General features: G+C 54.7%; 3 protein-coding genes across 4 annotated transcripts; 1 reads left to right on the top strand and 2 right to left on the bottom strand.

The window, feature by feature from the left end:
* Positions 1 to 334: 334 nt before the first annotated feature.
* Positions 335 to 4,687, top strand: PRSS8 (serine protease 8). Its single transcript, XM_003807493.6, has 6 exons — positions 335 to 705; positions 948 to 965; positions 2,732 to 2,894; positions 3,167 to 3,438; positions 3,525 to 3,691; positions 3,785 to 4,687. Exons 1-6 carry the CDS (start codon positions 621 to 623, stop codon positions 4,109 to 4,111), a joined length of 1,032 nt encoding a protein of 343 aa, XP_003807541.1. The 5' UTR covers positions 335 to 620; the 3' UTR covers positions 4,112 to 4,687.
* A 73-nt stretch (positions 4,688 to 4,760) lies between these two features.
* On the bottom strand, positions 4,761 to 19,298 carry KAT8 (lysine acetyltransferase 8). 2 transcript variants are annotated; one of them, XM_003807488.7, is made up of 11 exons: positions 18,227 to 18,853; positions 15,857 to 15,931; positions 15,603 to 15,778; positions 9,030 to 9,083; positions 8,765 to 8,929; positions 7,979 to 8,068; positions 5,966 to 6,106; positions 5,763 to 5,856; positions 5,517 to 5,667; positions 5,223 to 5,377; positions 4,761 to 4,928 (listed from the first exon to the last, which is right to left on the bottom strand). In XM_003807488.7, exons 1-11 carry the CDS (start codon positions 18,435 to 18,437, stop codon positions 4,864 to 4,866), a joined length of 1,377 nt encoding a protein of 458 aa, XP_003807536.1. In that variant the 5' UTR covers positions 18,438 to 18,853; the 3' UTR covers positions 4,761 to 4,863. The 2 variants fall into 2 exon arrangements, with proteins under 2 accessions (XP_003807536.1, XP_008957889.1); XM_008959641.6 differs by having other exon boundaries at positions 4,761 to 5,377; positions 18,227 to 19,298.
* Positions 19,299 to 23,569: 4,271 nt separating this feature from the next.
* BCKDK (branched chain keto acid dehydrogenase kinase) lies at positions 23,570 to 27,806 on the bottom strand. Its single transcript, XM_003807489.4, has 12 exons — positions 27,660 to 27,806; positions 26,721 to 27,092; positions 26,560 to 26,628; positions 26,356 to 26,466; positions 26,015 to 26,062; positions 25,815 to 25,934; positions 25,640 to 25,738; positions 25,378 to 25,451; positions 24,920 to 25,048; positions 24,750 to 24,839; positions 24,112 to 24,270; positions 23,570 to 24,018 (listed from the first exon to the last, which is right to left on the bottom strand). The coding sequence occupies exons 2-12, from the start codon at positions 26,913 to 26,915 to the stop codon at positions 23,874 to 23,876; spliced, it is 1,239 nt and encodes a 412-aa protein (XP_003807537.1). The 5' UTR covers positions 26,916 to 27,092; positions 27,660 to 27,806; the 3' UTR covers positions 23,570 to 23,873.

Raw genomic sequence — 27,806 nt, 5'->3', positions numbered from 1 at the left:
AGGGAGACTGCACACACACACAAACCACATGCACGTGCGTGCATGCACACTCAGACACACACACTACACACACAGGGACACACACAGCCTACACATGTGCACACACAGCCTGTACATGCACACACACACACACACCACACCACGTAAGAGGACACACACAGCCTACACAGGCATACATACACACTACACACCGGGACACACACACACAAAAGGCCTATGCATGTGCACACACATACACACGGACACATACATGCACACACACGGGCCTGCAGCTCTGAAAGGACTCATGACTTTGGTGGCAAGAGGAGCTGGCGGAGCCCAGCCAGCGGGCGGGGCCAGGGGAGGGGCGGGCAGGTAGGTGCAGCCACTCCTGGGAGGACCCTGCGTGGCCAGACGGTGCTGGTGACTCGTCCACACTGCTCGCTTCGGATACTCCAGGCGTCTCCCGTTGTGGCCGCTCCCTGCCTTAGAGGCCAGCCTTGGACACTTGCTGCCCCTTTCTAGCCCGGATTCTGGGATCCTTCCCTCTGAGCCAACATCTGGGTCCTGCCTTCGACACCACCCCAAGGCTTCCTACCTTGCGTGCCTGGAGTCTGCCCCAGGGGCCCTTGTCCTGGGCCATGGCCCAGAAGGGGGTCCTGGGGCCTGGGCAGCTGGGGGCTGTGGCCATTCTGCTCTATCTTGGATTACTCCGGTTGGGGACAGGTAAGTGAGGACGTGGGGGCAGGGTGGGGACAATGCACTGGAGGGAGCCGGCGTGATCATTTTCTGGGGTGTGCCCTTGTCTGGGGCCCAAGAAAACCCCCGGCCTCCCTAGCTCTTGGCCTCCCTCTCCCACCTTGGCTCTGCCAGGGAAGGGGCCAGCCCTCTGGAGCAGTGGTGGGTACTAAGGGGTCAGGGAACCCGAGTCTTCCCTACTCACCCCTCCTCTTTCTCTTTCTTTCTAGGAGCGGAAGGGGCAGAAGGTGAGACTTTCCTCGGAGAGGGAGGAGGGGAGGGGGAGGTGACTTGGATCGGATTCCCCTGGGGTTTAACCAGTGCCTGGCCTTCAGCTGGGCTGCCTTCCAACTAGATTCTCTTAGGGCTCCCAGAGTGGGGGGTTTTAGCCCTCACCTTATGGGCAGAGAAGCAGGGACTTGCCCAGGGCACACTGCCAATGAAGGTGCAGCTGAGATTCAGATCCACGTCTGACTCCCAAAGTGGGGCAATCAAGGTGGTTTTTTTGGTTTGGTTTTTGTCTTTTGAAACAGGGTCTGGGTCTGTCGTCACCCAGGCTGGAGTGCAGTGGCCCGATCGCAGCTCACTGCAGTCTCAGTGATCCAGCCTCCCGGGCTCACGTGATCCTCCCACCTCCCCACCTCAGCCTCCCTAGTGGCTGGGACTACAGGTGCATGCCATCACACCCAGCTAGTTGTGTTTTGTTTTTGTTTTTGTTTTTGTTTGGTAGAGATGTGGGTCTCACTATGTTGGCCGGGCAGGTCTTGAACTCCTGGGCTCAAGCGATCCTCCTGCCTTGGCCTCTCAAAATGCTGGGATTACAGGTGTGAGCCACCGTTCTCGTCCTGGAGGTGGTTTTGAGGGAACCAAACCAAGGGTCTCCTTTCTTGGAAGGCATCCAACCCGGCTCTGAGTCAGACCAGCTTTCAATCCTGGCTTGCCCATGCACTGGCTGTGTGTCATTGGCCAAGTCCCCCCACTTTTCTAAGCCTTAGACTCCTCACCTCTAAAATGAAGCTGGTCATGTCCGTCTCCTGGGGCTGTGGAGAGGATGCAGGGAGATGAGGAAGCGAAAGCCCCTCCAGGGCCTGGCACAGCCGCTAGGCTCTCTAAATAGTGGCTATTGTCATGATGATAAGGGAGAGAAAGATCTGGTCTGCAATTTTCTCTGCTCCTAGATGACTTTGTGAAGAGCAGTTGGGCTCCACTCCAAAGTGGCCTCAATGGGGGTGTGGCTGGGGCTGTCCTGGAAACTAGACATTCACATCACAGGAGCCCAGTTCTGCTGTTGGTTTGTTGAATATATGTCCACGACGCCACAGGCACTGCAGACATGAGAATCTGCCCCTAGGGAATGCCCAGATTGGTGTGGTGGAAACAGACACAGTTGTGGACTCCCGAACAATTGTGAGACTGGGCAGCATCGGGGAGCATGGTGGAGGTTGGGGGGTGCTGGGCTCGGAGGCAATGCCCAACTCAGCCAGCAGAAGCCCGCCTGTCTACGGAGGGGCTGCTGTTCCAATCAAGCATCCACAGGCAAAGGGAAGTTTGCCAGACAGTAAGGATGGGGAAGGGCATACCAGGTAGAGTGACCTGGATCAGCCAAGGTCCCGGGTAAACAAGTGTGTGGCCTGATGTACATGACTGAAGGGTCCAGAGGGGACGGCTGGGTCCGATGGCGGTGCCATGGTCTGTCTGGAATGTATCTTAAGGGCCGCGTGGAGCCAAGGAAGGGTTTAAGCAGGGCTGTGGCCTGGTCAGATTGGGGGTTTATGAAAATCTTCAGACTTGTAAGGGGCGGGATGGATGGAAGGCTTGCAAGGAGAGAAGCTGCCATGAGACCTGAATTAGGTAATGGGTAGTGGACAGAAGGGGCACAACTGCCCATGCCTGGGAGGGGACAAAGGGGTGTTGACTCCTGTGAACCCACTTCCCAAGCTCTATATCAGAGCTCCTGGGCTGCATAGGAGTGGCCAGGCTAACAACCTGACCCCTTCCCTTCCTCCCTGGGCAGCTCCCTGCGGTGTGGCCCCCCAAGCACGCATCACAGGTGGCAGCAGTGCAGTCGCCGGTCAGTGGCCCTGGCAGGTCAGCATCACCTATGAAGGCGTCCATGTGTGTGGTGGCTCTCTCGTGTCTGAGCAGTGGGTGCTGTCAGCTGCTCACTGCTTCCCCAGGTACCAAATGGTGAAAGTCAAAAGTGGGCTGGAGGTCAAAGTTCATGGGTCAATCCAGGTCAGACGTTGGGGTTCTTGGGTTGGGTCTGAGAGTGTCAGTTCTAAGTCTGGAAGGACCAGTTAGGAGTGAAGGTGAGGGGTCAGAGGTTACATGATAAAACTAAGGTGCAATTTGAGACCTAAAAGGGGTTGATCGGAATCAGGGGTTGGCAGTGGGGGTTGGGGAACAAGGAGAGGTCTCCTGGGTCTCAGCCTTTGCCCCCTGCCTGCAGCGAGCACCACAAGGAAGCCTATGAGGTCAAGCTGGGGGCCCACCAGCTAGACTCCTACTCCGAGGACGCCAAGGTCAGCACCCTGAAGGACATCATCCCCCACCCCAGCTACCTCCAGGAGGGCTCCCAGGGTGACATTGCACTCCTCCAACTCAGCACACCCATCACCTTCTCCCGCTACATCCGGCCCATCTGCCTCCCTGCAGCCAACGCCTCCTTCCCCAACGGCCTCCACTGCACTGTCACTGGCTGGGGCCATGTGGCCCCCTCAGGTGAGGTGGGACGCTGGGTGCCTAGAGGTGTGGAGGGGCACCTGACTTGGGGAGGGGCCCAGGGTAAGCCTCTTTTACCCCCACAGTGAGCCTCCTGACGCCCAGGCCACTGCAGCAACTTGAGGTGCCTCTGATCAGTCGTGAGACGTGTAACTGCCTGTACAACATCGACGCCAAGCCTGAGGAGCCGCACTTTGTCCAAGAGGACATGGTGTGTGCTGGCTACGTGGAGGGGGGCAAGGACGCCTGCCAGGTAAGCACAGGCCCGGGGGGCAGATGACCAGTGCAACTTCGGAAAGGAGGCCTGGCCCGGTCCTGATGGCTGCTGTGTGGCTTCTCTCCTCAGGGTGACTCTGGGGGCCCACTCTCCTGCCCTGTGGAGGGTCTCTGGTACCTGACGGGCATTGTGAGCTGGGGAGATGCCTGTGGGGCCCGCAACAGGCCTGGTGTGTACACTCTGGCCTCCAGCTATGCCTCCTGGATCCAAAGCAAGGTGACAGAACTCCAGCCTCGTGTGGTGCCCCAAACCCAGGAGTCCCAGCCCGACAGCAACCTCTGTGGCAGCCACCTGGCCTTCAGCTCTGCCCCAGCCCAGGGCTTGCTGAGGCCCATCCTTTTCCTGCCTCTGGGCCTGGCTCTGGGCCTCCTCTCCCCATGGCTCAGCGAGCACTGAGCTGGCCCTACTTCCAGGATGGATGCATCACACTCAAGGACAGGAGCCTGGTCCTTCCCTGATGGCCTTTGGACCCAGGGCCTGACTTGAGCCACTCCTTCCTTCAGGACTCTGCGGGAGGCTGGGGCCCCATCTTGATCTTTGAGCCCATTCTTCTGGGTGTGCTTTTTGGGACCATCACTGAGAGTCAGGAATTTTACTGCCTGTAGCAATGGCCAGAGCCTCTGGCCCCTCACCCACCATGGACCAGCCCATTGGCCGAGTTCCTGGGGAGCTCCTGGGACCCTTGGCTATGAAAATGAGCCCTGGCTCCCACCTGTTTCTGGAAGATTGCTCCCGGCCCGCCTGCCCAGACTGATGAGCACATCTCTCTGCCCTCTCCCTGTGTTCTGGGCTGGGGCCACCTTTGTGCAGCTTCGAGGACAGGAAAGGCCCCAATCTTGCCCACTGGCCGCTGAGCGCCCCCGAGCCCTGACTCCTGGACTCCGGAGGACTGAGCCCCCACCGGAACTGGGCTGGCGCTTGGATCTGGGGTGGGAGTAACAGGGCAGAAATGATTAAAATGTTTGAGCACAACTTGCCGTGCATGTGTGAAGTGAAATGAAGAACATCCGCTCTTGGCCTCCCCTTCCCCTCCAAAGTCCAGGGCCACCAGCAGAACTGACTTTATTAAAAAAATGACAAAACAGGTCTGTACATATTTACAGGCTGGGAGCCAGGAGGCTCAGGTCCGACAGCAGGGGCCAGGCTGCTCACTTCTTGGAGAGCTTGACTTGCTTGTGCTTGGGGGGTGCCCACTTGAGGCAGACGGAGTCCACTGTGGGGAGAAGGGGCGGGAGGCAGGGCTGGGCCTGGGCCAGGCCAGCTCACACCTGGCTGCCCTGCTCTGGGCTCAGGCCAGTTTCACCTCCTCCAGGTGAGAACAAAAGGGCAGGCTGTGCTGGGGAGGGGCAGGGAAGCCCAGGAATGAGAGGCCTGCCCCGGGCTCCATCCTGGGAGCTGGTCTGACTGGTTTGGGATCATGTGACAGCAATAAGGAGGCCTTGACTCCTACCAGTCCATATACTGACACTCCCCCACCGCCCCCGACACACAGCAGCCCCCCACCCACCTGTGATGGGTGGTTTCTTATACTGGGCACTTTTGAGGTGCTCCTCCACCAGCTTGGGTGTGACACAGATCACGTGCTGGCCCTTCCAGTACTTGACCATATTGAGGGATTGCAGGGTACTGATGATGTCATTTTGGGTGATACTGGTCATCTGGCTGCAAAAAGGGATGAGAGCAAATGCCAGACCTGGTGCCCTTGTGGGATCTGGCCAGGATGGTGACAGGGTATGAGGAAGCAGGATCGTGGCCCATCTCAGGGCAAGTCCTGCCCCCAGGGCCCAGGAGGCCCCCTCACCTGAGGTCCTTGATGGACAGTGTGCCCCGGAAGTCCCGCAGGATCTCCAGCAGCACCCAGGACCAGTAGCTGCGGTAGCTGAGCTTGCCCAGGTCAGACAGCGGCTTCTCCGGGGAGCCGACCGTGCTCTCCAGCTTGGAGAGCTCATAACCTGGCAGCAGTAGAAAGAGGAACTTAGGATCCAGCCTGCCCTGGCACCCCTGCCCCACAGGTCTCCCCCTCCCAGACAGGCCAGGAACCACTCACTGAAAGCGATGAGGAACTTCCCGTAGCCGCGGCGTTGGTAGGGGGGCAAGGTCAGGATGCAGGCCACATTGTTCCCATCTGGGGACTCCTTCTCCTGCAGGAGGCAGGTGCTCAGGGCCGCTGGGGAGGCTCTGCCCCACTCTCTGTTCATGCCCACCTTCGCCCTCCCCACCCTCCCCACCCCGAGTTTCCAGACCCAGCACCTTGGAGAAGTAGCCAACAATGTGGGCCCCCTGCCGGTCCACCTCAGTCAGGATGTAAAAGACGAACGGCTCCACGTCAAAGTACAGTGTCTTATGGTCCAGGAAAAGCTTGGCCAGCAGACACAGGTTCTGACAGTAAATCTAGGGTTGAGGAGGGGGAGACAGGCTCAGGGGGCAGGCACAGGCCCCACCCAGCTGGTTCCAGCGGCCGGCACCAGCCCACGCGAAGTGGGCGCCTCGCCAGGCCAGAAGGATTTCACACTGGAAGGAGTCTTCAGTCAGCCTCTGACGAACAGGGAACTGGAAATGAGAGAGCAACAGCACTTCGGAGGTGCCAGTGGAGCTGGACGAAGCCCAGCCACCCCTTCTGAGTGCCAAATACGAGCTGGGTGCCTTCCATGCAGGATCTGCTTCAGTCTTCACAGACATTAACTCTGTTTCAGCTCGTGAAACTGAGGCTCCGAGGCAGGAATTTAGACCGTCCTGTTCATGGCTGTGTCCCCAGCGCCTAGCACGAGTCTAAGTATGAAGCTGGGTGCCTGGTAAACGTCTGCTGAATGGAGGAACCTCGAGCCCTGTCTGTCCACTTGGCTGCACTCCAGGAGGGGGACAATGGGACCGAGTTTGGCTTCACGGCACACACTAAGGGGCTCCCTGGTTTATGACACCACAGCCACTCTCTCATCCAACCCGGCAGCTGTGCGAGCCCAGCACTGCCAGGCCCATCTCACTCAGGAGGAAGCTGAAGCTCCCAGAGTGGAAGTGCTTGCCCAGGGCCTCAAAGCTGGCAGAGCGCAGTTGGAAAGCACCCCCACATCTCCAGCGGGGGCCCTTCTGCTATTCCACACAGCCATGCTCAGGAAGGCAGAGCAGGGGCAAGGGCTGGGCTCAGCCTGCGTATTCTCCGAGTCCAAGGCTAATCAAGCCCCAAGAGGTCACCGATAATAACAAGGCCCATGTTTATTAAGCACATACTAGTGCCAAGCACTGCACTGAACACTTGACATTTGCTGTCTCATTTATTCCACTAACAACACAACTAGGTAAATATTAAATATTATGACTCCCGTCTTATGGACAAGGAAACAGGAACAAACCATGTTAAGTAACTTGTCTGTGGTCAGTGAGGAAGTGACAGGGCAACATGAGCCATCCTGAAGCCTGCCCTCTCTGTCCTGTGCTGTATGGCCCATCTGCGGGAAACCAGTACACTTGGCCAGACCCTCCCAGACTGATAAGGCAAAGGCCAAGTTCTCTACAACGGCTAGGCAGGTCCCAAAGGCCCCAACCTGCCCCGCTGAAGTCATTCGGGGCCGGGAACAAGGAACTCAAACCTTGAAAGCCACAGAGCTCTCTCAGCAGGAAATTTCACACAAAGCAGTCCCCTCCCAGGCAAAAACCTTTCTTTCCAACGGAAGGAGAAAGCACTTCTAAAAGCAGCCTCAGGCAAGAAAATCTCCTCTGGGTTCCAGAACAACCCAAGTTTGAACCTAACCCCACCAGCAGAAGAGTCTTGGGGCCACCACAAGGCCCTGTGTTTCCTATGCACCAACTACAGGCCTAGTGCCAGGCTAGGAGGCCCTCAGAGGCCTTCTTTTTTTTTTTGAGACAGATTCTCAATCTGACGACCAGGCTGGAGTACAGTGGCACAATCTCAGCTCACTGCAACCTCTGCCTCCCAGGTTCAAACAATTCTTGTGCCTCAGCCTCCCGAGTAGCTGGGATTACAGGTGCGCACCACCACGCCGGCTAATTTTTTGTATTTTTAGTCAAGAAGGAGTTTCGTCATGTTACCCAGGCTGCTCTCAAACTCCTGAGCTCAGGCAATCTGCCCACCTCAGCCTCCAAAAGTGCTAGGATTACAGGTGTGAGCTGCAGTGCCCGGCCCCTCAGAGGCATTCTGCCCATAGAGGCTCAGCTAAGGCTGCCCCCTCCCCTTTGGTGGTGATGAGGATCATCTGGGAGGTGCCCAGGGCCTCCCCGGCCTCTCCCGGCCCCTGGCCACCCACTCACCTTATGGTCTTTGCCATCAACTTCATACACGGAGATGTTGCTCTTGCGGTAGATCTCTTTCCCGGGGGGCTGCCGCCACTGGCACTGACCCTGGTCAGGGACAAGAGAACAGGTTCGCTGCCCATATGTTCTCTGCTAGGAGGCACCCAACCCACCACTGCATGCTTTGGAGCAAGTCTCTGCCTCTCTGTTTCCCCCCTCAACACTTCACCTACATCGAGTAATCCTCCCAGCAGCCTTAGGAAAGTGATCCTGCTTTTACAGACCAAGGCCCAGGCACAGAGATCCAAACATCACACAGCACGGTGGGGTTTTGAGTCTCTGTGGGCCTGGCTCTGGAGGGACCCGTCCATGACAATGGCTTCCCTAAACCACACCTATTCGCTTCAGATTCCACACTTCGGGAAGCAGCCCACTGTGTCAGTGATGAGAGCGCCCCTTCCTGACAGCCCCCAATTTCATCCACACTTAAGGTCCCACTGCCAGGGGCTATGTGTGCTTCCTGGGATGGAGCTGGCCTTGGCAAAAGACCTGAAGGGGGTGAGTTACTGTCCCCATTCTAGAGAAGAGGAGCTGAGGTCTGAAGTTGGCAAGGTCACCCTGCCAGCAACAGCAAAGCCAGGCCTGGAATCCAGGCCTCCTGACCCCCAGCAGCTCTTCCCTGTACTCGCTCCTTTGGGCCTGTCTCCTCCCTGGAGCTGCCGGCGCAGCCGCCCTCAGTCTCCATGCCTGCCTCTGCCTCTCACCAGGCCCCTGCCCAGCTCGGCCCGGCCGGCCCAGCCTCACCAAGTGGAAGCGGTAGCTCTTCTCATATTTCATGTACTTGAGGCAGTACTCGCAGAGCCAGAGCTTGGGCTGTTTCCCATAGTCTTCGGGGAATGGTGAGAAATACCAGGCATCAATTTCGTAGTTCCCGATGTGGATCTTGTCCACATACTTCACCTTGGTGATCTGCAGGCAGGGTGGGAGTGAGGCACAGTGCACGGCTCAGCAGGGGCTCCTCGGCAAGGGGAGACGGGGGATCTGCAGGCAGCTTCCCAGCCCCACTTACCGCCTCATGCTCCTTCTCCAAGGCTGCTGTGGTGGGGTCCATCTCTGCATAAGTCTGGGCCAGGAAAGAAAAGTGGGCAGAGGTGAACAGAAGTGGTGACCAGGCTGTCCCTCCCGTCAGGACCCACAAGGCTTCCCTGCCGTCTACCAGACCTCATTCCTGGATGGCAATAATAACCACAACAATAGCTAACCTATCTGACTTTGTTCTGAAGCTGGCTGGTCCAGACTCCTCTCACACCCACCCGCCCCACCCCCGATATCCCAGACATCCCTGATGTCCAAGTTTGGACCTTTTGCCAGATGAACAGGGTTAGGATCAGGATGGGGCTTCAGCTGCACGATGGGGGGCAATCCAGCTCTGCCAAAGTTGTGAGACTCAAATGAAATAACAGATTTGCCTTCCAGGCCCACCATAAGAACTGTTACTACCTCCCCGATGTGCCTGGACCCCTTTCCTGAGCACCAGACCCTGCCTGCCCATGGGACTGCCCCAGAGGTCCCTCCCACAGGGACAGCGGACTCAAGATGTGCAGAAAGGACCTCAACACTCCTCCCTGCAAACCTGCGCCTCCTCCTGGGTTGCTCATTTTACTGGTAACATCACCCTTGGTCCCAATGTCCAAGACCCATAACTAGGCTTGCCTCAGACTACTCTCTCTCCCTCGGCCTGGCCAAGTCCTAATACAGTGGATGTCGAGTCTACTTCTGACATCTCTGGAATTGGGCCCTCTCTGGAATTCTCCTCTCTGTCCTGCTCCAGGTAGTCATGGCCCCATCTCAGGTCTGGACAATTTACTAGGCCTCCTCAGATTCCCTGCCTCCAGCCCCAGCCTCCTCATTGCTATCAGCAGCCCCATTTTAGCGGCCTTCATGCTTCTGCACAAACAGCTCCTTCTACCTGGAGAATGCCCTTCCTTCTCTCACTGCCAGCAGAAAACACTTCCTCAGCCTGGCACGGAGCATGAGTCAGGTGAGTCCATGATGCTTTGTGATCTATCCTTTGTCACTGTTGTTATTGTGCTCTTTCCCATCCTTCAAGGCTTGAGATTCTTACCACCCCCTCCAGGAGGCCTGACTGGATTCTTCCCATCCAGAAAACATTCCCTCCTTCCCAAGTTCAGCGAGAAGTGGTCAACAGGGCAACACTGTCCAAGTATGCCCACCTGGGTTCCTCTATTTTTCAAGTCCTTAGAAAGCAGAGACTGAGTCACACCACACTCACAACACATCCTGCTCCTAGGCCAGACCCTGTGGGAGGAACCCAGTACAGCCTGACAATGGAAGGGGGACCCAAGACGGCCCATGACCTACACCAGGGCAGACGAGGCCCTGCCCTGTAGCTGAGAAGGGAGGAAGGAGCCAGTGCTTTACCCAGAACCCCCTCCACAAAGCACTGTGCTTATATGCTTATATGGCCTCATTTAATCCTTTCAGTAACCCTTACATAGAGTGTTATTTCTTTTTTTTTTTTTTTTTTTTTTTGAGACGGAGTCTCACTCTGTTGCTCAGGCTGGAGTACAGTGGCACCATCTCGGTTCACTGCAACCTCCGCCTCCCAGGTTCAAGCAATTCTCCTGCCTCAGCCTCCCAAGTAGCTGGGACTACAGGCACATGCCACCACATCCAGGTAATTTTTGTATGTTTAGTAGCAATGGAGTTTCGCCATGTTGGCCAGGCTGTTCTCAAACTCCTGACCTCAGGTGATCAACCAGCCTCGCACTCCCAAAGTGCTGAGATTACAGGCGTGAGCCACTGCACTCAGCTGCGTTATTTCAGTTTTACAGAGTAGTAAACAGGCAGGGCAAGGTGAGGTCCCTTACCCTCGGGGACTAGTGAGCTGCCATTTATTCCAAGTGGCAAGCATGGCACAGACATTTTTTTTTTTTTCTTCTGAGATAGACTCTCACTCTGTCACCCAGGCTGGAGTGCAGTGGGGAGATCTCAGCTCACCACAACCTCTGCCTCCTGGGCTTAAGTGATTCTCCTACGTCAGCCTCCCAAGTGGCTGAGACTACATGTGCCTGCTACCATTCCCAGCTAATTTATTTTGTTTTTTGAGATGAAATTTTGCTCTTGTTGCCCAGGCTGGAGTGCAATGGTGCAATCTTGGCTCACTACAACCTCCACCTCCTGAGTTCAAGCAATCTTCCCACCTCAGTGTCCCAAGCAGCTGGGATTACAGGTGCCCACCAGCAAGCCCGGCTAATTTTTTGTATTTTTAGTAGAGATGGGGTTTCACCATGTTGGCCAGGCTGGTCTTGAACTCCTGACCTTCAGATGATCCACCCACCTTGGCCTCTCAAAGTGCTGGGATTACAGGCGTGAGCCATAGCCTTTTTTCTTTTTTTTTTTTTTTTTGAGATGGAGCCTTGCCCTGTCGCCCAGGCTGGAGTGCAATGGCAAAATCTCACGTCACTGCAACCTCGCCTCCTGGGTTCAAGCGATTCTCCTGCCCCAGCCTCCCAAGTAGCTGGAATTACAGGTGTGCGCCATCACACCCAGCTAATTTTTTGTATCTTTAGTAAAGACGGGGTTTCACCATGTTGGCCATGCTGGCCTCCAACTCCTGACCTCGTGGTCTGCCTGCGCCTGGCCTCTTTTTGTATTTTTAGTAGAGACGGGCTTTCACCATATTGGCCAGGCTGATCTCGAACTCCTGACCTCAAATGATCCAATCATCTCAGCTTCCCAGAGTGCTGGGATTACAGGCATGAGCCACTGCACCCAGCCGACATTATTTCATTTTGTTCCTCACAATGAGCCTTTGAAATAAGAGTGCTCATTGTCCCTGTTGTATGAGAGAAAACTGAGGCACAAAGAGGTGAGGTCACTTGCCCAAGGTCACAGAACTGGTACTCAGCAGAGTTGGGCATGGGCCCCTGGTCTGTCCAATTCTGAACCTAACCACTGTAAAGATGAGGAAGAAAGATTTTCCTCCTCACACATCTCTTTAAAACACATTTCCCAATTCTCACAAAATACAGTACTCTTCTGCAAATGCAATAAAGAACTACAAAAACACTACTTTTCTTAATTGTTGCAATTTATTTAGAATTAAACATTAATTAGGCTCTGAAGAACCTTGCTGATTGTTAACTGGATGATTGTTTCATTACCTATTCTTTGATTTTATCACCACTGGCCCGTTATCCACCCTGCTGGTTGCCAGCTCAGAGGTATGTCTTTGTTGAGTGCAAAACAGTTGAGGAATTAATCTTAGATCTACACTGTCCAATAAAGTAGCCACTTGTCACATAGGGCTATTTAAAATTATACTCAGCTAAACGTGGTGGCTCACGCCTGTAAACCCAGCACTTTGAGAGGCCGAGGTGGGAGGACCACTTGAGGCCAGGAGTTCCAGACCAGTCTGGCCAACGTGGCGAAACCCCATCTCTACTAAAAATAAAAATAAAAAAATAGCTGGGTGTGGTGGCACACGCCTGTAATCTCAGATACTTGGGAGGCTGAGGCACAAAAATTGCTTAAGCCAGGAAGGCGGAGGTTGCAGTAACCCAAGAGCTCGCCACTGTACTCCCGCCTAGGTGACGGAGTGAGACTCTGTCTCAAAAAATGAAAATTTTGGCTGGGCACGGTGGCTCACACCTGTAATCCCAGCACTTTGGGAGGCCGAGGCAGGCGGATCAGTTGAGGTCAGGAGTTTGAGGCCAAACATAGTGAAACCCTATCTCTACTAAAAATACAAAAATTAGCCAGGCATGATGGTGCGTGCCTGTAGTCCCAGCTACTTGGGAGGCTGCAGCAGGAAACTCACTTGAATCTGGGAGGCAGAGGTTGCAGTGAGCTGAGATCGCACCACTGCACTCCAGCCTGGTTGACAGAGTGAGACTCTGTCTCGAAAAAATAAAAATAAAATTAAAAAAAAAAATTATAATTAAATTTTTTTTTGAGACAGTCTTGATCGGACACCCAGGCTGGATGGAGTGCAGTGGCGTGATCTTGGCTGACTGCAACCTCCATCTCCTGGGCTCAAGCGATTCTCCTGCCTCAGCCTCCTAAGTAGCCAGGATTACAGGTGTGCACCACCACGCCCGGCTAATTTTTGTATTTTTAGTAGAGATGGGGTTTTGGCCATGTTGGCCAGGCTGGTCTCAATCCCCTGACCTTAAGTGATCCACCCACCTCCGCCTCCCAAAGTGTTGGGATTACAGGCGTGAGCCACTGCACCCATAATTTAAAAAAAATTTTTTTTTTTTTTGAGACGGAGTCTCACTCTGTCACCCAGGCTGGAGTGAGCCCAGGATCTCGGCTCACTACAAGCTCCACCTCCCGGGTTCACGCCATTCTCCTACCTCAGCCTCCCGAGTAGCTGGGACTACAGGTGCACGCCACCACGCCCGGCTAATTATTTTGTATTTTTCAGTAGAGATGGGGTTTCACCATGTTAGCCGGGATGGTCTCGATCTTCTGACCTGGTGATCCACCCGCCTTGGCCTCCCAAAGTGCTGGGATTACAGGCGTAAGCCACCGCGCCTGGCTAAAATTCTTAATTCTTAGTCACACTAGACACATTTCAAGTGCTCAACAGCTACATGTGGCTAGTGGCTACTGTACTAGATAGTACAGCTATAGAACATTTCCATTACAACAGGAAGTTCGATTGGGCAGTTTAGACCTTGAGGAGTTCTTCCAGTTTAGGGTATTTCAATTTTTTAAATCACACCACAGTAGGAAGTACACTTGGCACTGTAACATGTCTGTATATACACACAAGTATGTGCTAGGATCATCGGGAAGGTAAGGCTGGAACAAGAGGAATCCTGCACACTTTTATTGGGTGTGAAATAAAAGCTTCTCAAAACAATACCTACACTTAATAAAGTGCAACACCCTGATTTTTCTATCTTATCCACTTTCTTTCTTCCATTTAAAGAAATTTAAATGTTGGGCTTGCCCACTAACTCATGTACTCAGAAGGATGAAGCTGCAACAGCTGAAAGTAACAAATGTCTGGGTGTCTGGAGACTTTGACAAATCTTGCTCTGGTTTGCACTCCTGATTTTTATAAATTTAGAAACTGAGACTTGGTCGGGCGCAGTGGCTCACACCTGTAATCCCAGCACTTTGGGAGGCTAAGGCAGGAGGATCGCTTGAGACCAGGAGTTTGAGACTAGTGTGGGCAACATAGCAGATCCCGTCTCTACAAAAAAATAAAAAATTAGCTGGGCATGGTGGCACGTGCCTATGGTCCCAGCTACTCAGGAGGCTGAGGCAGGAGGATTGCTTGAGCCCAGGAGGTTGAGGCTCAAGTGAGCCATGATTGTGCCACTGCACTCAGCCTAGACGATAGAGTAAGACGCTGTCTCAAAAAAAAAAAATAACAATAATATGTACAACTATTATGTATCAATACAAGAAAAAACCAAGGCAGGTACAGGGATGCACTCCTGTAGTCCCAGCTACTTAGAAGGCTGAGGCAGGAAGAACATTTGAGCCCAGGAGTTCAAGTCCAGCCTGAGCAACACACCAAGACTCCCGTCTCTTAAGAAAAAAACCAAAATCATTGCTAAGGCCTCTGGCTCTGAGGTAGCACAATCTAGCTGGTAGATCAAATTCCTGTCTGGGTCCCTAAACTTATCTGTAGCTCTTCTGCATGCTTACTTCACAGGCCTACTGTGAAATGTCAGTGAGGTCATGTATTAAAACACTTAGCTTAGGCCAGGCGCAGTAGCTCACGCCTGTAATCCCAGCACTTTGGGAGGCCGAGGTGGGCGGATCACCTGAGGTCAGGAGTTCGAGACCAGCCTGACCAATATGGCGAAACCTCGTCTCTACTAAAAATACAAAAATTATCAGGGCATGGTGGCAGGTACCTGTAGTCCTAGCTACTTGGGAGGCTGAGACAGGAAAACTGCTTGAACCCAGGTGGCGGAGTTTACAGTGAGCCGAGATCATGCCACTGTACTCCAACCTGGGCGACAGAGCAAGACTCCGTCTCAAAAAAAAAAAAAAAAAACAAAACACACACACACACACACACAAAAACCATTTAGCTGAATACTTCTGCTCACCGGCTAACAAGTGTTTGGCATTATTATTCTAATTCCAGCCCACCGTTTTACTGGCTGTGTGACCTTGGGCATGTTACTTAATCTCTCTCAGCCTGCTTCCTCACCTACCAAAAAAGTAACTATTCCTGTGTGTTGAATTGTTGGGAAGGATTTGAGGAGCTTATACATATACAGGACTTGGCAGGGTGCTTGGCTATAGCAACTGCCGAATAACATTCTCGTCTTTCCCACTGAACTTCAAGTCATTTTTTCTACTAAGACACAGCTACTAGGAGACAAAAGAGGCTACCGGTGCCGGAGGCCTGAGTTCTAGTCCCAGCTGTGCCATTTACTTGCTGTGAGACTGCAGTGAAGCCCTTACCCTCTGTCTGTTTTCTTACCTATGAAAAGTAAGTAAGAGGAAGTAGGTAAAGTCCCTGACACACTACAGGAGCTTAAGAAATGGGATTTGCTATGGTTTTGGCACTGGGGCCCGAGAGACCCAAGGGAACTGGCAGAGGCAGCTGGGCCTCCTGGGCCCGTGGATGGGAAGGGATCCGGACCTTCTGCACATGGTTGATCTCATCATGCTTGCGCTTTTGGTTGCGAGTGATCTTGCGCTCAGGCTGCTCTGCGAGCTCGCTCAGGTACTTCTCTGAGTTCTTCTGTACAGCATCCTTCACTGTCTTGGTCAGCGCCAGCCGGTTCTTGTCTACCCACTCGTCCAGCCGCCGGTTAACTGTAAGGATGGGCCATAAGAGTGCTGCCAGGGCAGCCAACTCCCCGCACCCATGCCCAGATGTGCCAAGCCACTCACAGCCCACGTAGTGTACATAGAATTCCTCTCGGCCCTCCTGGTCGTTCACTCGAGACTGGATCACTTCAGCAGAATCTGTGATGGAAAAAGGCTAGGGTCATCAGGAAGGTAAGGCTGGAACAAAAGGAATCCTGCACACTGAGAAGCAGTTTCCAGAGTTCAGGGCCACACATCAGCTAACCTCACTGGTCCACCTCTGCCATTCTACTCAATCACTGCCACAACTGTGAGGTGGATCAGGTTGGGGCTGTTATTCTCATTTTACGAATGAGAAAATAACTGGCTGGGTGTGTGGCTCACACCTGTAATCCCAGTACTTCTGGAGGCCGAGATGGGCAGATCACTTGAGGCCAGGAGTTTGAGACCAGCCTGGTCAACATGGCAAAACCCCATCTGTACCAAAAAGACGAAAAAAAAAAAAAAGCTAGGCATGGTGGCACACACCTGTAATCCCAACTACTTGGGAGGCTGAGGCAGGAAAATTGCTTGAACCTGGGAGGCAAGGCTGAGGCAGGAGAATTGCTTGAACCCGGGAGGCAGAAGTTGCAGTGAGCCGAGATTGTACCACTGCACTGTGGCCTTGGTGACAAGAGCAAGACTCTGTCTCAAAAAAAAGAACCCCAAAAAACAGAACAAAACTGAGGCTTACCCAGGGTCACAGATTTGAAAAGTGATAAGAGCTAATACTTAACTGAATTTAAGTCTGACTCTAAATTCAGTGCTCATTTTACCACATACCCGCAGTTGTTCATTTGTTCAGGGATCATGAGTGCTGGCTCTGGATTAAGATAACCTACATTAATGTATAATTCCAGGGCTGGGCATCGTGGCTCACGCCTGTAATCCCAGCACTTTGGGAGGCCGAGGTGGGTGAATCACGAGGTTAAGAGGTCAAAACCATCCTGGCCAACATGGTGAAACTTCGTCTCTACTAAAAATACAAAAATTAGCTGGGTGTGGTGGCGCACAACTGTAGTCCCAGCTACTCAGGAGGTTGAGGCAGGAGAATCGCTTGAATCCGGGAGGCAGAGATTGCAGTGAGCCAAGATGGCGCCACTGCACTCCAGCCTGGCAACAGAGAGCGATTCCATCTCAAACAAACAAACAAACAAAAATCCACAAAATTCCAGCTCCCTACTTCCTAGCTATGTGTAACTGAGCAAGTTATTCCATCTTTCTGAGCCTCAGTCTCTTCATCTGTGAAAAGGGATAACAGCTGGGCACAGTGGCTCATGCCAGTAATCCCAACACTCTGAGAGGGTGAGGTGGGAGGATCACTTGAGCCTAGAAGGTCTAGGCTTCAGTGAGCTGTCATCGTGCCACGGCAATCCCACCTGGGTGACAGAGCGAGATCCTGTCTCAAAAAAAAAAAAAAAAAAAAGACAAAAGGGATAATCGTACCAACCTTAGAAGGTGAATTAATGCCTCCAAAATTTTTAGCAGCGCACCTGACAATTAGCAGAGCATTCAATAAATGAGTAAGGCAACCACTACGTGTCTGGCCCTATGCTGTGTTGTTGCCGGGTACAGAGGACACAGTGATGAATCACAAGAAGTGCTGCCCTCCAGAAGTTCCCAGTATGATGGAGGAAGACAGAGAGAGAAAATTACAACATAATGTTACAAACACTATGACTGAGGTAGGAAAAAAATGTTGCAGGAACATAGAGAAGGGAACCACTCACTTTGCCTAAAGGGGAATCAAGGATGACATCACAAAGGATATGAAGCTAAGAGGATGAGTAGGAGCTAGGCAGGCAAACAAGGAGAAAGGGAAGAAAAAGCATTCCAAGCAAAGGGCACAGGTGGTAAAGGGCGTGTGGTCTTCAGAGGGCACAGTGTGTTCTAGCCTGGCAATGCCCTTTCCTAGTGTTGGCTAGAAACTGGAGAGGTCACAAAAATGAATGCCACCCTAAGGAGTTTGGGGTTAATTTTGAAAATGAGAGAAGGCAGCAGAACTTTAGGAAAGGGAAGCCTGTTGTTTCTGGAAGGTCTTCTCTCTGCGGATGGCTGCCAGGGACAAATGGAAAAAGAAGACGCAGAGACAAGAGACGGGTGAGGAAGCAGCGTTAGCAAGAAAAAGGAATGAAGCCTAAGACTGGGCAAGGAAGTGGAATGGGAACAATCCTGGTGAAGGCCTGAGCGGTGGGTTTGTAGGCGTCGCTCGGCATAATTCAAGGTCAACAGCCTCCCACAACCCGGCTGGTTTCTCAGCGCCCGGAACGCGACGTTCTTTCCTCAAGCCCCGCCCCTCCTCCTCTCCACTCCCAGCCCCCGGATCTTGGCCTCACTGACAGCCTGTCCTCAGGCCCCGCCCCACCCCCTGGCCCTGAGCTCCGCCCCGCCCCCAGCCCTGGGCCCCGCCCTCACGCCAGGTGCTATCCGGTCGCCGGCACAGGTACGTTTCTCCGATCTCCACCGTGACTTCCGGCTCGCCGCGCGCCGGGGTCGGCGGAGAGACGCGGCCCGGGGATGGGGCGGTCCCCTCAGCGGCCGCATTCTCCCCGGGCCCGGGCTCGCCCTCCCCCGCGACCCCTGAAGTCGCCGCTGCAACCGCCGCAGCAGCTCCCTGTGCCGCCATCGCGGGAAGGGAAGTGACGCCAGAATCGGACGCCACGCAGTTCTTTTGGCTCCGGGTCAGCAGTGCGTGGGGCGGGCTCCTCAAGGTTTGAGGGCGGGGTCTGTGATGTAGCAGGAGCCGATTGGCTTCTGTGGCCGTCCCCGCGGCCTCGCGAGTTGGATGTTGAGTGTGCGGCAGTCTTGGAGCTCCTGGTTTTCTGTGCGGACCTGTGGCTGCAGCCTATGGGTGAGGAGAGGAGACAGACTTACCTCATGCGATGACTCAACTCAACCTTTTATTTATTTATTTATTTATTTATTTATTTATTTATTTATTTATTTATTTATTTTGAGACGGAATCATGCTCTGTCGCCCAGGCTGGAGTGCAGAGGCGCGATCTCGGCTCACTGCAAACTCCGCCTCCGGGTTCAAGCGATTCTTCTGCCTCAGCCTCCCGGGTAGCTGGGACTGCAGGCGCGCGCCACCACGCCCATCTAATTTTTGTATTTTTAGTAGAGACGGGGTTTCACCATGTTGTCCAGGATAGTCTTGATCTCTTGACCTCGTGATCTGCCAGCCTCAGCCTCCCAAAGTGCTAGGATTATAGGCGTGAGCCACCGTGCCCGGCCAGCTGAACCTTTTTAAAGGCCCTGGTACCTGAGGAAGCCAAGATGTGCCAATTTTCAGCGGGTGCTGCCCCCACTTTAACAGGGCAGAGCCAGAGCGGCCGCCCTGGTGGCCTGGAGCCGCACACTCGCGCTGGCCTAATGTCGCTCCCCGCCCCCCCCTTTTTTTTTTTTTTTTGAGATGGAGTCTCGCTCTGTCGCTCAGGCTGGAGTGCAGTGACGCGATCTCGGCTCACTGCAGCCTCCGCCTCCCGGGTTCAAGCGATTCTCCTGCCTCAGCCTCCTGAATAGCTGGGATTACAATCGTGCGCCACCACGCCCGGCTATTTTTTGTATTTTTAGTAGAGATAGGGCTTCACCCTGTTGGCCAGGCTGGTCTCGAACTCCTGACCTCAGGTGATCCGCCCGCTTCGGCCTCCCAAAGTGCTAGGGTTACAGGCGTGAGCCACCGTGCCCAGCCAGTGCCCCATTTTTGAAGGTTGAAGAGACTACTTCCCCTATTTGGGATACAGTTGGTGCGGGGAAAGCAGAACGGGTGTGTCCAGGGACAGGCCATAATTCACCCTCACAGGATAAAGTCTAAAGAAAGGACGAGTTGGGCGGGGCGTGGTGGCTCACGCCTGTAATCTCAGCACTTTGAGAGGCCGAGGCGGGCGGAGATCGAGACCATCCTGGCTAACACCGTGAAACTCCGTCTCTACTAAAAATACAAAATTTAGCCGGGCGTGGTGGCACGCGCCTGTAGGCCCAGCTACTCGGGAGGCTGAGGCAGAAGAATCGCTTGAACCCGGGAAGTGGAGGTTGCAGTGAGTCAAGATCCCGCCATTGCACTCCAGCCTGGGGACCAAGAGCCAGACTCCATCTCAAAAAAAATAAAAAGGCCGGGTGCGGTGGTTCACGCCTGTAATCCCAGCACTTTGGGAGGCCTAGGCGGGTGGATCACGAGGTCAGAAGATCGAGACTACTCTGGCTAACACGATGAAACTCCGTCTCTACTAAAAAAAAATACAAAACAATTAGCCGGGCGTGGTGGCGGGCCCCTGTAGTCCCAGCTACTCGGGAGGCTGAGGCAGGAGAATGGTGTGAACCCGGGAGGTGGAGCTTGCAGTGAGCTGAGATCGCGCCACTGCACTGAGGGTTCTATGAGTCAGTAAAGGTTAAAGCCATTTATATGTGTATGGTCCAACCATATACAATCGGCCCTCCATATCCGCATGTCCCACCTTTGAAGATTGAACGAAGAGCGGGTTGAAAATACAGTGTTTAGGTATGGTGGCTCACACCTGTAATCTCGCACTTTAGGAATCCAAGCAGGAGGATCGCTTCAGGCCAGGAGTTCAAGACCAGCCTGGGCAGCATAGAGACCTCCTTTCTACTAAAAATTTGGGGGAAAAAAAAAATTAGCTGGGCCTGGGGGCCCGCACCTGTAGTCCCACCTACTCAGGAGGCTGAGGCAGAGGGATCGCTTAAACCCAGGAGGTCGAGGCTGAGTGAGCTATAATCCCTCCACTGCACTCCAGCTTGGGTGACAGAGTGAGACCCTGTCTCAAAAAAAAGTGGGGGAAAGAAAAGGAGGCTGGGCGCAGTGGCTCACTCCTGTAATCCCACCACTTTGGGAGGCCGAGGCAGGCAGATCACCTGAGGTCGGGAGTTCGAGACCAGCCTGATCAACATGGAGAAACCCCATCTCTACTAAAAATACAAAATTAGCCAGGCGTGGTGGCCGCATGCCTGTAATCCCAGCTACTCGGGAGGCTAAGCCAGGAGAACCACTTGAACCTGGGAGGCAGAGGTTGTGGTGAGCTGAGATTGTGCCATTGCACTCCAGCCTGGGCAACAAGAGTGAAACTCTGCCTCAAAAAAAAAAAAAAAGACTGGGCGTGGTGGCTCACACCTGTAATCCCAGCACTTTGGGAGGCCGAGGCAGGTGGATTACTTGAGGTCAGGAGTTCAAAACCAGCTTGGCCCACATTGTGAAACCCCGTCTTTACTGAAAATACAAAACAGTCAGGGGTGGTGGCGTGTGCCTGTAATCCCAGCTACTTGGGAGGCTGAGGCAGGAGAACTGCTTGAACCCAGGAGGTGGAGGTTGCAGTGAGCCGAGATCGCGCCACTGCACTCCAACCTGGCCGACACAACAAGACTCCATCTCAAAAAAGAAAAAGAAAAAAGAGGGAGGAAGGGAGGAAAAGAAAAGGAAAGGAAAGGAAATATTGTAAGGATGCAGAACCCACAGATCTGAAGAGCTGACTTCATATCTGCTGTTTGGCAGGGCCAACTGTAGGACTTGAGCACCTGCAGATTTTGGTATTCACAGGCGGTCCTGGAACCAATCCCCAGCAGTTAAGCATGTATAACTATCAATCATATAACTATGTAACAGTTGAACTATCCGTCTTAGCAATATACAAGTGTATTGCAAAGTGCCAGACCGGGTAGGTACTCAGTAAACATTCCCTTTGGCTATTCTCTGAATCTTGTTTGATTTATAATGTGGTTATTGGGCTTGGAAACAATTCTGAGAGGAGTGGAATGCTCAGGGCCTGCGGATGGGTCTCTCAGAGGTTACAAATCAAGAAACATCCGACAGGCATGGTGGCTCATGCCTGTAATCCTGGCACTTTGGGAGGCTGAGGTGGGTGGATCACGAGGTTGGGAGTTCGAGACCAGCCTGGCCAACGTGGTGAAACCCCATCTCTACTAAAAATAGAAAAATTAGCTGGGCGTGGTGGCACGCACCTGTAATCCCAGCTACTGGGGAGGCTGAGGCAGGAGAATCGCTTGAACCTGGGGTTGGGGGGGGTGGGGCGGAGGTTGCAGTGAGCGAAGATCGAGCCACTGCACTCCAGCCTGGGCAACAGATTGAGACTCCGTTTAAAAAAACAAAACGAAACAAAACAAACAAAAAAACAATGTAGGTGCTCCACCCAGATCCTCTGGGAGTTCTTGCTGTTTCTGTGCCCAGATTACCTTTGATGTGCTTTCAAAGGCCCACACCAGCACCTGAGGCTCTTCTTAAAAAACCATCCTTAGGTTAATAGAGCTGTTCACTTTCCCAACTGACTTTAACCAGTGACTGCCAAGTGGAGAAATTAATCAGTGACTCTGAGGTTTAGCTCTCTTACCTTCAACCCTGAGGCATAATTGACTGGTTCTGGGCTTTTGCCTGAGGTCACATCCTTGCTTGGCTTCCTCCCCTTCCCCTTCCTGCTTCCCCTACTCTGTTCTGGGAGCACTTTCTTAAGAAATCACGTGGACATGAATCCTCTCAGGGACTCCAACCAGAAACATCCCTTCCCAGCTCAAAACCCACTCATGGGCCAGCTGCAGTGGCTCATGCCTGTAACCCCACCACTTTGGGAGGCTGGGGTGGAAGGATCATTTGAGCCCAGGAGTTCAAGTCCAGCCCGGGGCAACATAGGGTTTTGTAGAAACCCTGTTTCTACAAAAAATTTTAAAATTTAGCCTGGCATGATGGTCCAAGCTACTCAGAAGGCTGAGGTGGGAGAATCTCTTGATCCCAGGAGTTCAAGGCTGCAGTGAACTCTGCAGCCACCATATTCCAGCCTGGGCAACACAGCAAGACCCCATTTCTAAATAAATAAAAACTCACCCATGGATCCCTATGGCTCAAGATAAATCCCATGTTTCAGGGCCCTGGCCTCTGACTGCTGCCTGCCTCTCCAGCCTCAGCGCCCTGCCTTGCAGCTGGCGGGATTTTTCAGTCTAGCAAGTCACTGTGGTTTCCTAGCCCCTGCCATTTGGCTTCCACATACAACTTCCCCTCCATCCCCGTGAAGGGTAGGAGATGGTACAGGCCTAGAGCCAGCCTCAGGAAGTTTGCTGTGGGAGCTCACATGTGAAGGCAAGAGAACTTTCCAGTTCTCCTCCCAGCCCCACCAGGCCGCCCTTAGGCCTTTCTTCTTCCCTGGCAAGGTGGGTAGGGTGTTCCTACCTAAGATGTCATCTGGAGTTCTGATTCAGGTCTAACCTTGAGCCTACCTGATATCTTTGCCCAAATCCTAGGTCCTTTCTATCAGGGCCCCACCTTTCCTTGCAGTGGGGCACCCAGTCCCTGCTAGGGCCTGCCAAGGCACAACCTTGTATGTTCTTTTCCTTGGCAGCAGCAGACACAGTATTTTTAACCTACTCAGGCTTGGGAAGCAGTTGGCTCAGGAGTTTGCCCAGTCTGTGACCTTCACCTCTAGAAACTGTGACTGCCAGGAAAGGAAGAGTCAAAACTGATGCCCGAAGCTGGGTCAGTCTGGGCCTTCAATATTATCTGGGACCCGGAAACATTTGTTCAACAAGATGAATGAAAGCTCTTTGTATAAGGTGCTGCAGTCATCCCACTTCCACCAAATCAAACATGCAACAGACTTGGGACCCATTCTACTCATGGCCTGCCAGTCTCTCAGGGCAGGTAAGAGACTGGGACACGAACCAGTTCAACCCAAGGGCTCAGTGAACCTGAATGGGGGCAGAAACAAAAGTTCACCTGCCCTCCCCACACACGGGGCCCGAGAGGGCATTCAAAATGTGAACTTTAATAACAACAGGTCAGAGTGGGGGTTCCCCAGGAACGAGAATGACGGAACTGGTGCTGGAGGCCTCAGGGTGCCCACTTCCCCACTCCAAGGTCTGGAGGCGAGGAGGCAATGGACCCTGTTGAGGCGGGGCGGTGCCCAGCTCCATGTAAGTCCATCTGTCTGGGGCCCTGAGACCCAAGATGCAGCAGTGTGTGGAGCAGGGGGCCGCCCTGCCTGACCCGGGAGGTCCTGCAGGGAATGCGGCCCAGGCTGGTCGGGTGAGCAGGCCAAAGGCTGTGGGGTCAGATCCGGAAGCTTTCCTCCCGGCCATCGATGTGGCGGAGCCGCAGGTAGACGTCCGTGCCAATGCCCTGCAGGGACTGCAGCTGCAGAGACCCACCAAGGTACTCCGCGTAGGCCCGTGACGTGGGCAACCCGAAGCCAAAGCTGGGGGTGGGCAGGGGGACAGGACAGGAGGCTTCAGAGGCTTGAGTCTCCTGGGGTCCCCCACCCCTCCATCCTGGCCTGGCAGGGTCTCACCCGTGCATGGGTCCTGACTGGGCGCCACTATGCATGTCCAGATGGCCAAAGAGGGGGCTGATCCGGGGGTCCTGTGTGCTGGCCTCAGCAGTAGTGAAGTGGTAGTCCATGACCCGGTCCAGATCTTTGTGAGCGATTCCTCCACCACGGTCTGAGATCCTAGCAAGATGGCAACAACAATGGGCTTGGCTCAGCTTTGATGGGGTACTCACCACCCCCCAAGCAGACAGTGCAAAGTCTGCCTTCCTGTTCCTTCCACCCAGAGCTGGAATGTGGTCCACCTAGACCCTTGGGCCTTGTTTGTATCATCCTCACCCCTGCCAGGGCCACTGACTGCTTATACCTTCTCACAGGATGTGACATTTATCCTTGGCCCAGCATCCTAGACCGACTCCTGACTGTTTCTCAATTTCAAGCTCCTCAGCTGCTGACAGAGGCAGGATACCTAGGCCTGCAGCTGGCCCCAGATCCATTAATAAGCAGCTCATGGCCATCTCAGGATTCAGAGAATAGTTTGTCTGGTCAGGGACCAAGTCCCAGAATGGGGCAGGAAGGGGCTCAAGGTCCTAAATCAAGTCAGAAACAGTGCCTAGACCCCCATCCCATCCACCTCAGCTCAACTCCCACTCGGGGCAAACCTGATGATCAGATCGACATCATTGTTGGCGATGGTGATGACCACATCTGGGACATTGTAGGGAGTGTCTAGGTGACTCTCCATTGTGGCTCTATGCAGAGGGGAAAGACCAGTAGGTACAAGCACCCCGGTTCCTGTCCGCCCCCAAGTCAGCACATCAAGCCACCCCACCTCATGGCATTCTTGAGCAGCTCCGGCAGGATATAGTCCAGTGGCATAGGGATGAAGGGGAACCGGGCAGCCACATGGCCATTGATGCGGACACGGGGCGCATTGCCATACTTGTGCTCACACAGGCGTCTGCGGATAGGAGCGAGGGTTCAGTCAGGGGCCCCTCCACCAGTGGTTTGCAACTGGAAACAATTCTGCCCCCCTAAGTAACATATGGCAATGTGCAAAGACATTTTTGTTTGTCACAACTAGGCAGTACTGCTGGCGCCAGGGATGCTGCTGAACTTCCTAACGTGCACGGGGCAGCCCCTATGACAAAGAATTATCTGGCTGGAAATGTCAATAGTGCCATGGTTGAGAAACCCTGCTCCCCGCAGACCATGCCCCGGGCAAGGGCTCAGACCCAAGCCTTCCCTGCCCCAGATGTCTGCCCACCCCCTGAGCCATTCTTGCCTCACCTGGCAAAGTCCACCCACTTCTCAATAATCTTCTTTGGTGAGAGACGAGTACAGATGATGCCGACAAAGTCAGGCTGGCCGGAGAAAGGAGGTCAGGACTACCCATGCCCCTAGCCCCACCCCAAGATGCTGGCAACTTCGGAACTGCCCCAAAGCACCAGCCCCACAGCCTCAGCCCCCAGGCCCTTGACCTGGATCCCCAGCCCAGTCTCCTCTGTCTCACTTAACGTTCCCAGGTGGGTCTCAGGTCCCAGAGCCCCACCTTGTCCTCATGCAGCGCCAGGTGATGCGTGGCCAACATGCGGATTCCAAGCCTCGAAGTCAGCGTCTTGTCCAAGAAGTAGCGGACGAGCTTTTCATCCTGTAAAGAGTGAGGTCTCAGAATCCCATGCCCTTCCCACCCCCAGCAGGCCCGGCCTCTCCTTTGCTGCCCCAACCTCTATGTGCTTCCGGCTCTCACGCAGGCCCTCTGCCAAGAGGGTCACCACATCCTTGTGGTCATCCAGCAGCTGTCGCACCAGCTGGCAGTACTGGGCCTCGTCCGCCTGGTCCTTGATCTGCAGGTCACAGAGTCATGAGGAAGGGTGGTCCAAGCCCAACCTCTCAGCCCCTCACCCTGCTCTGGCCCAGCACTCACCGGAGGGAAGTCTGTCAGCTTCTGGAAGGCACGGATATATAGCTCATGCTGCAAGGAAGAGGTGTGGGAATTCACAAAGCCGCATGGGCACTGAGCAGAGAACAGCCACCCCCACCTACCCGTGGGGATCACCACCCAGCTGGTCGGCCACGTGATCAAACCCCCACTTCGACCCTTCCAGGCTCCGTGAATACACACCTTTGGCTTCTGAAGGCCTGGGGTTGAATCCTGTGTGGCCCTGACACCTTTAGGCAAGCAATCGTCTGCCACTCTGGGCCCCAGACTCCCCACTTGCCCCCGGGGCAGGGTGGCCCGCTGACCTAAGGTCCTCTCTACCTTACCACGTGCAGTATGGTGGGGTTGCAGCCAATGATGAAAGGAAGGCAGCGGAAGCCCTTGATGCGGTGAGCAATCCTCACTGGAAGTTCTTGCTGCAGGTACCGAGCACTTTTCTAGGAGAAAAAGAGAAGGGAAGGCGGGGCTGGAGCCTGAGTGTCTGGGAGAGCTCCAGGATCCACGAGGCAAATAGAGGGCGTGAATCTTACCAGAAGGTGACTGCCGTCCTGAGAGCGGCCAGCGTAGAGCATCATGGTGGGCGTTAGGCGGACTGAGGGCTAGAGAGGGAGAGAGGCCTTGAGCAGAGAACCCCCAACACTCTCCCTCCCGCCTACATCCCGGACCCTGGGCTGGCTGCCCCCTTGCGCACCTTCTCCGCTGCCGCGTCGATGGCCGACTGGTTGTAAAAGGAGGTGACAGTCTTGGAGCGCTCCCGAGCCATCTCCACGTGGTGTGTGTCGGTGGCCGACGTCGAGCGGGCCCGGAGCGCGAGTGCGGGCCCCAGGAGGGGCCGGAGCGGAAGCCCGCCCCGGGGACCGCTCCTCAGCACCGACGCCAGGATCATCGTCTTGCTCCTTTCAGACCCGGTGGCCGCTAGGACTGAGGATCCGCTAGGACTGAGGACCCAGGCGACCCAAAATGGGGCAAGGGGGTGTGGGTGGGTAGGGGCTCTTCTCCGACTTCAGGGACCAGGGTGCGTCGAGGATGCTGACAGGCTCAGCCCGCGGAGAGCAGCTCCCATCTACCGGGGCGGGGAAGAGGAAGTTGTAAGGATCCGAATCCACAGAACCCGCACCATCTCTCCACCTGTGCATCGGTCTCCCCAGACCCGGGCGACCTCTCCCCACCACTCCCACCGTCTCCCCAGATGCACACAGGCCGCGCCCAAAGGACCTAGCCTCCCGGGGGCTTCTATTACCCAACCCGAGGCTCTACTGGCGGTGGGAGGGCTGTCGGGGGAGGAGCCCCTCAGACCCTTCCAGCCCGAAAACCTCGCCCCAGCGCCCCGGGGTCCCGGGTACCCTTCTCAGGGGGCGGGGCTGCCCCTGCCTGCCCAGCGCCTTCAAACCCGGGCCCTGGGAGCGCGGCCAGTGAACGTGCGACACCAGCCCTGGGCCCCTGGGGCCGGCTTGGGAGGGTGCGGCACGGAGTCCCCAGCGGGACCCCCCACGCGGGTCACTTGGTTCGGCCCGGATGCCCCCCATATGGTAGATGCCAGCCCCGTCTGCGCGCCCGCGCTGTGATGGAGGCTGCGGACGTGCGCCGCGGGGCCTCCGCGGACTGAGTAGGCCGGGGTCGCCCCACTTACCGCGGGGCCGGAGCCAGGGCCCGGGTCCCAGCGGAAGGGCTCGAACAGTCCACTCGCCGGGCGCCCAGCCGCCTGCGCCCTCCGCCGCCGTGACGTCGCGTGGGCGGCAGCGCCCGCTGGGTCCTGGGAGTTGTAGTTTGGTCTGAG

The sequence above is a fragment of the Pan paniscus genome, chromosome 18, assembly GCF_029289425.2.
Source record: "Pan paniscus chromosome 18, NHGRI_mPanPan1-v2.0_pri, whole genome shotgun sequence".
NCBI lineage: Eukaryota > Metazoa > Chordata > Mammalia > Primates > Hominidae > Pan > Pan paniscus.
The sequence above is the reverse complement of the archived record's forward strand: the minus strand, read 5'-3'. Positions and strand labels throughout refer to the sequence as shown.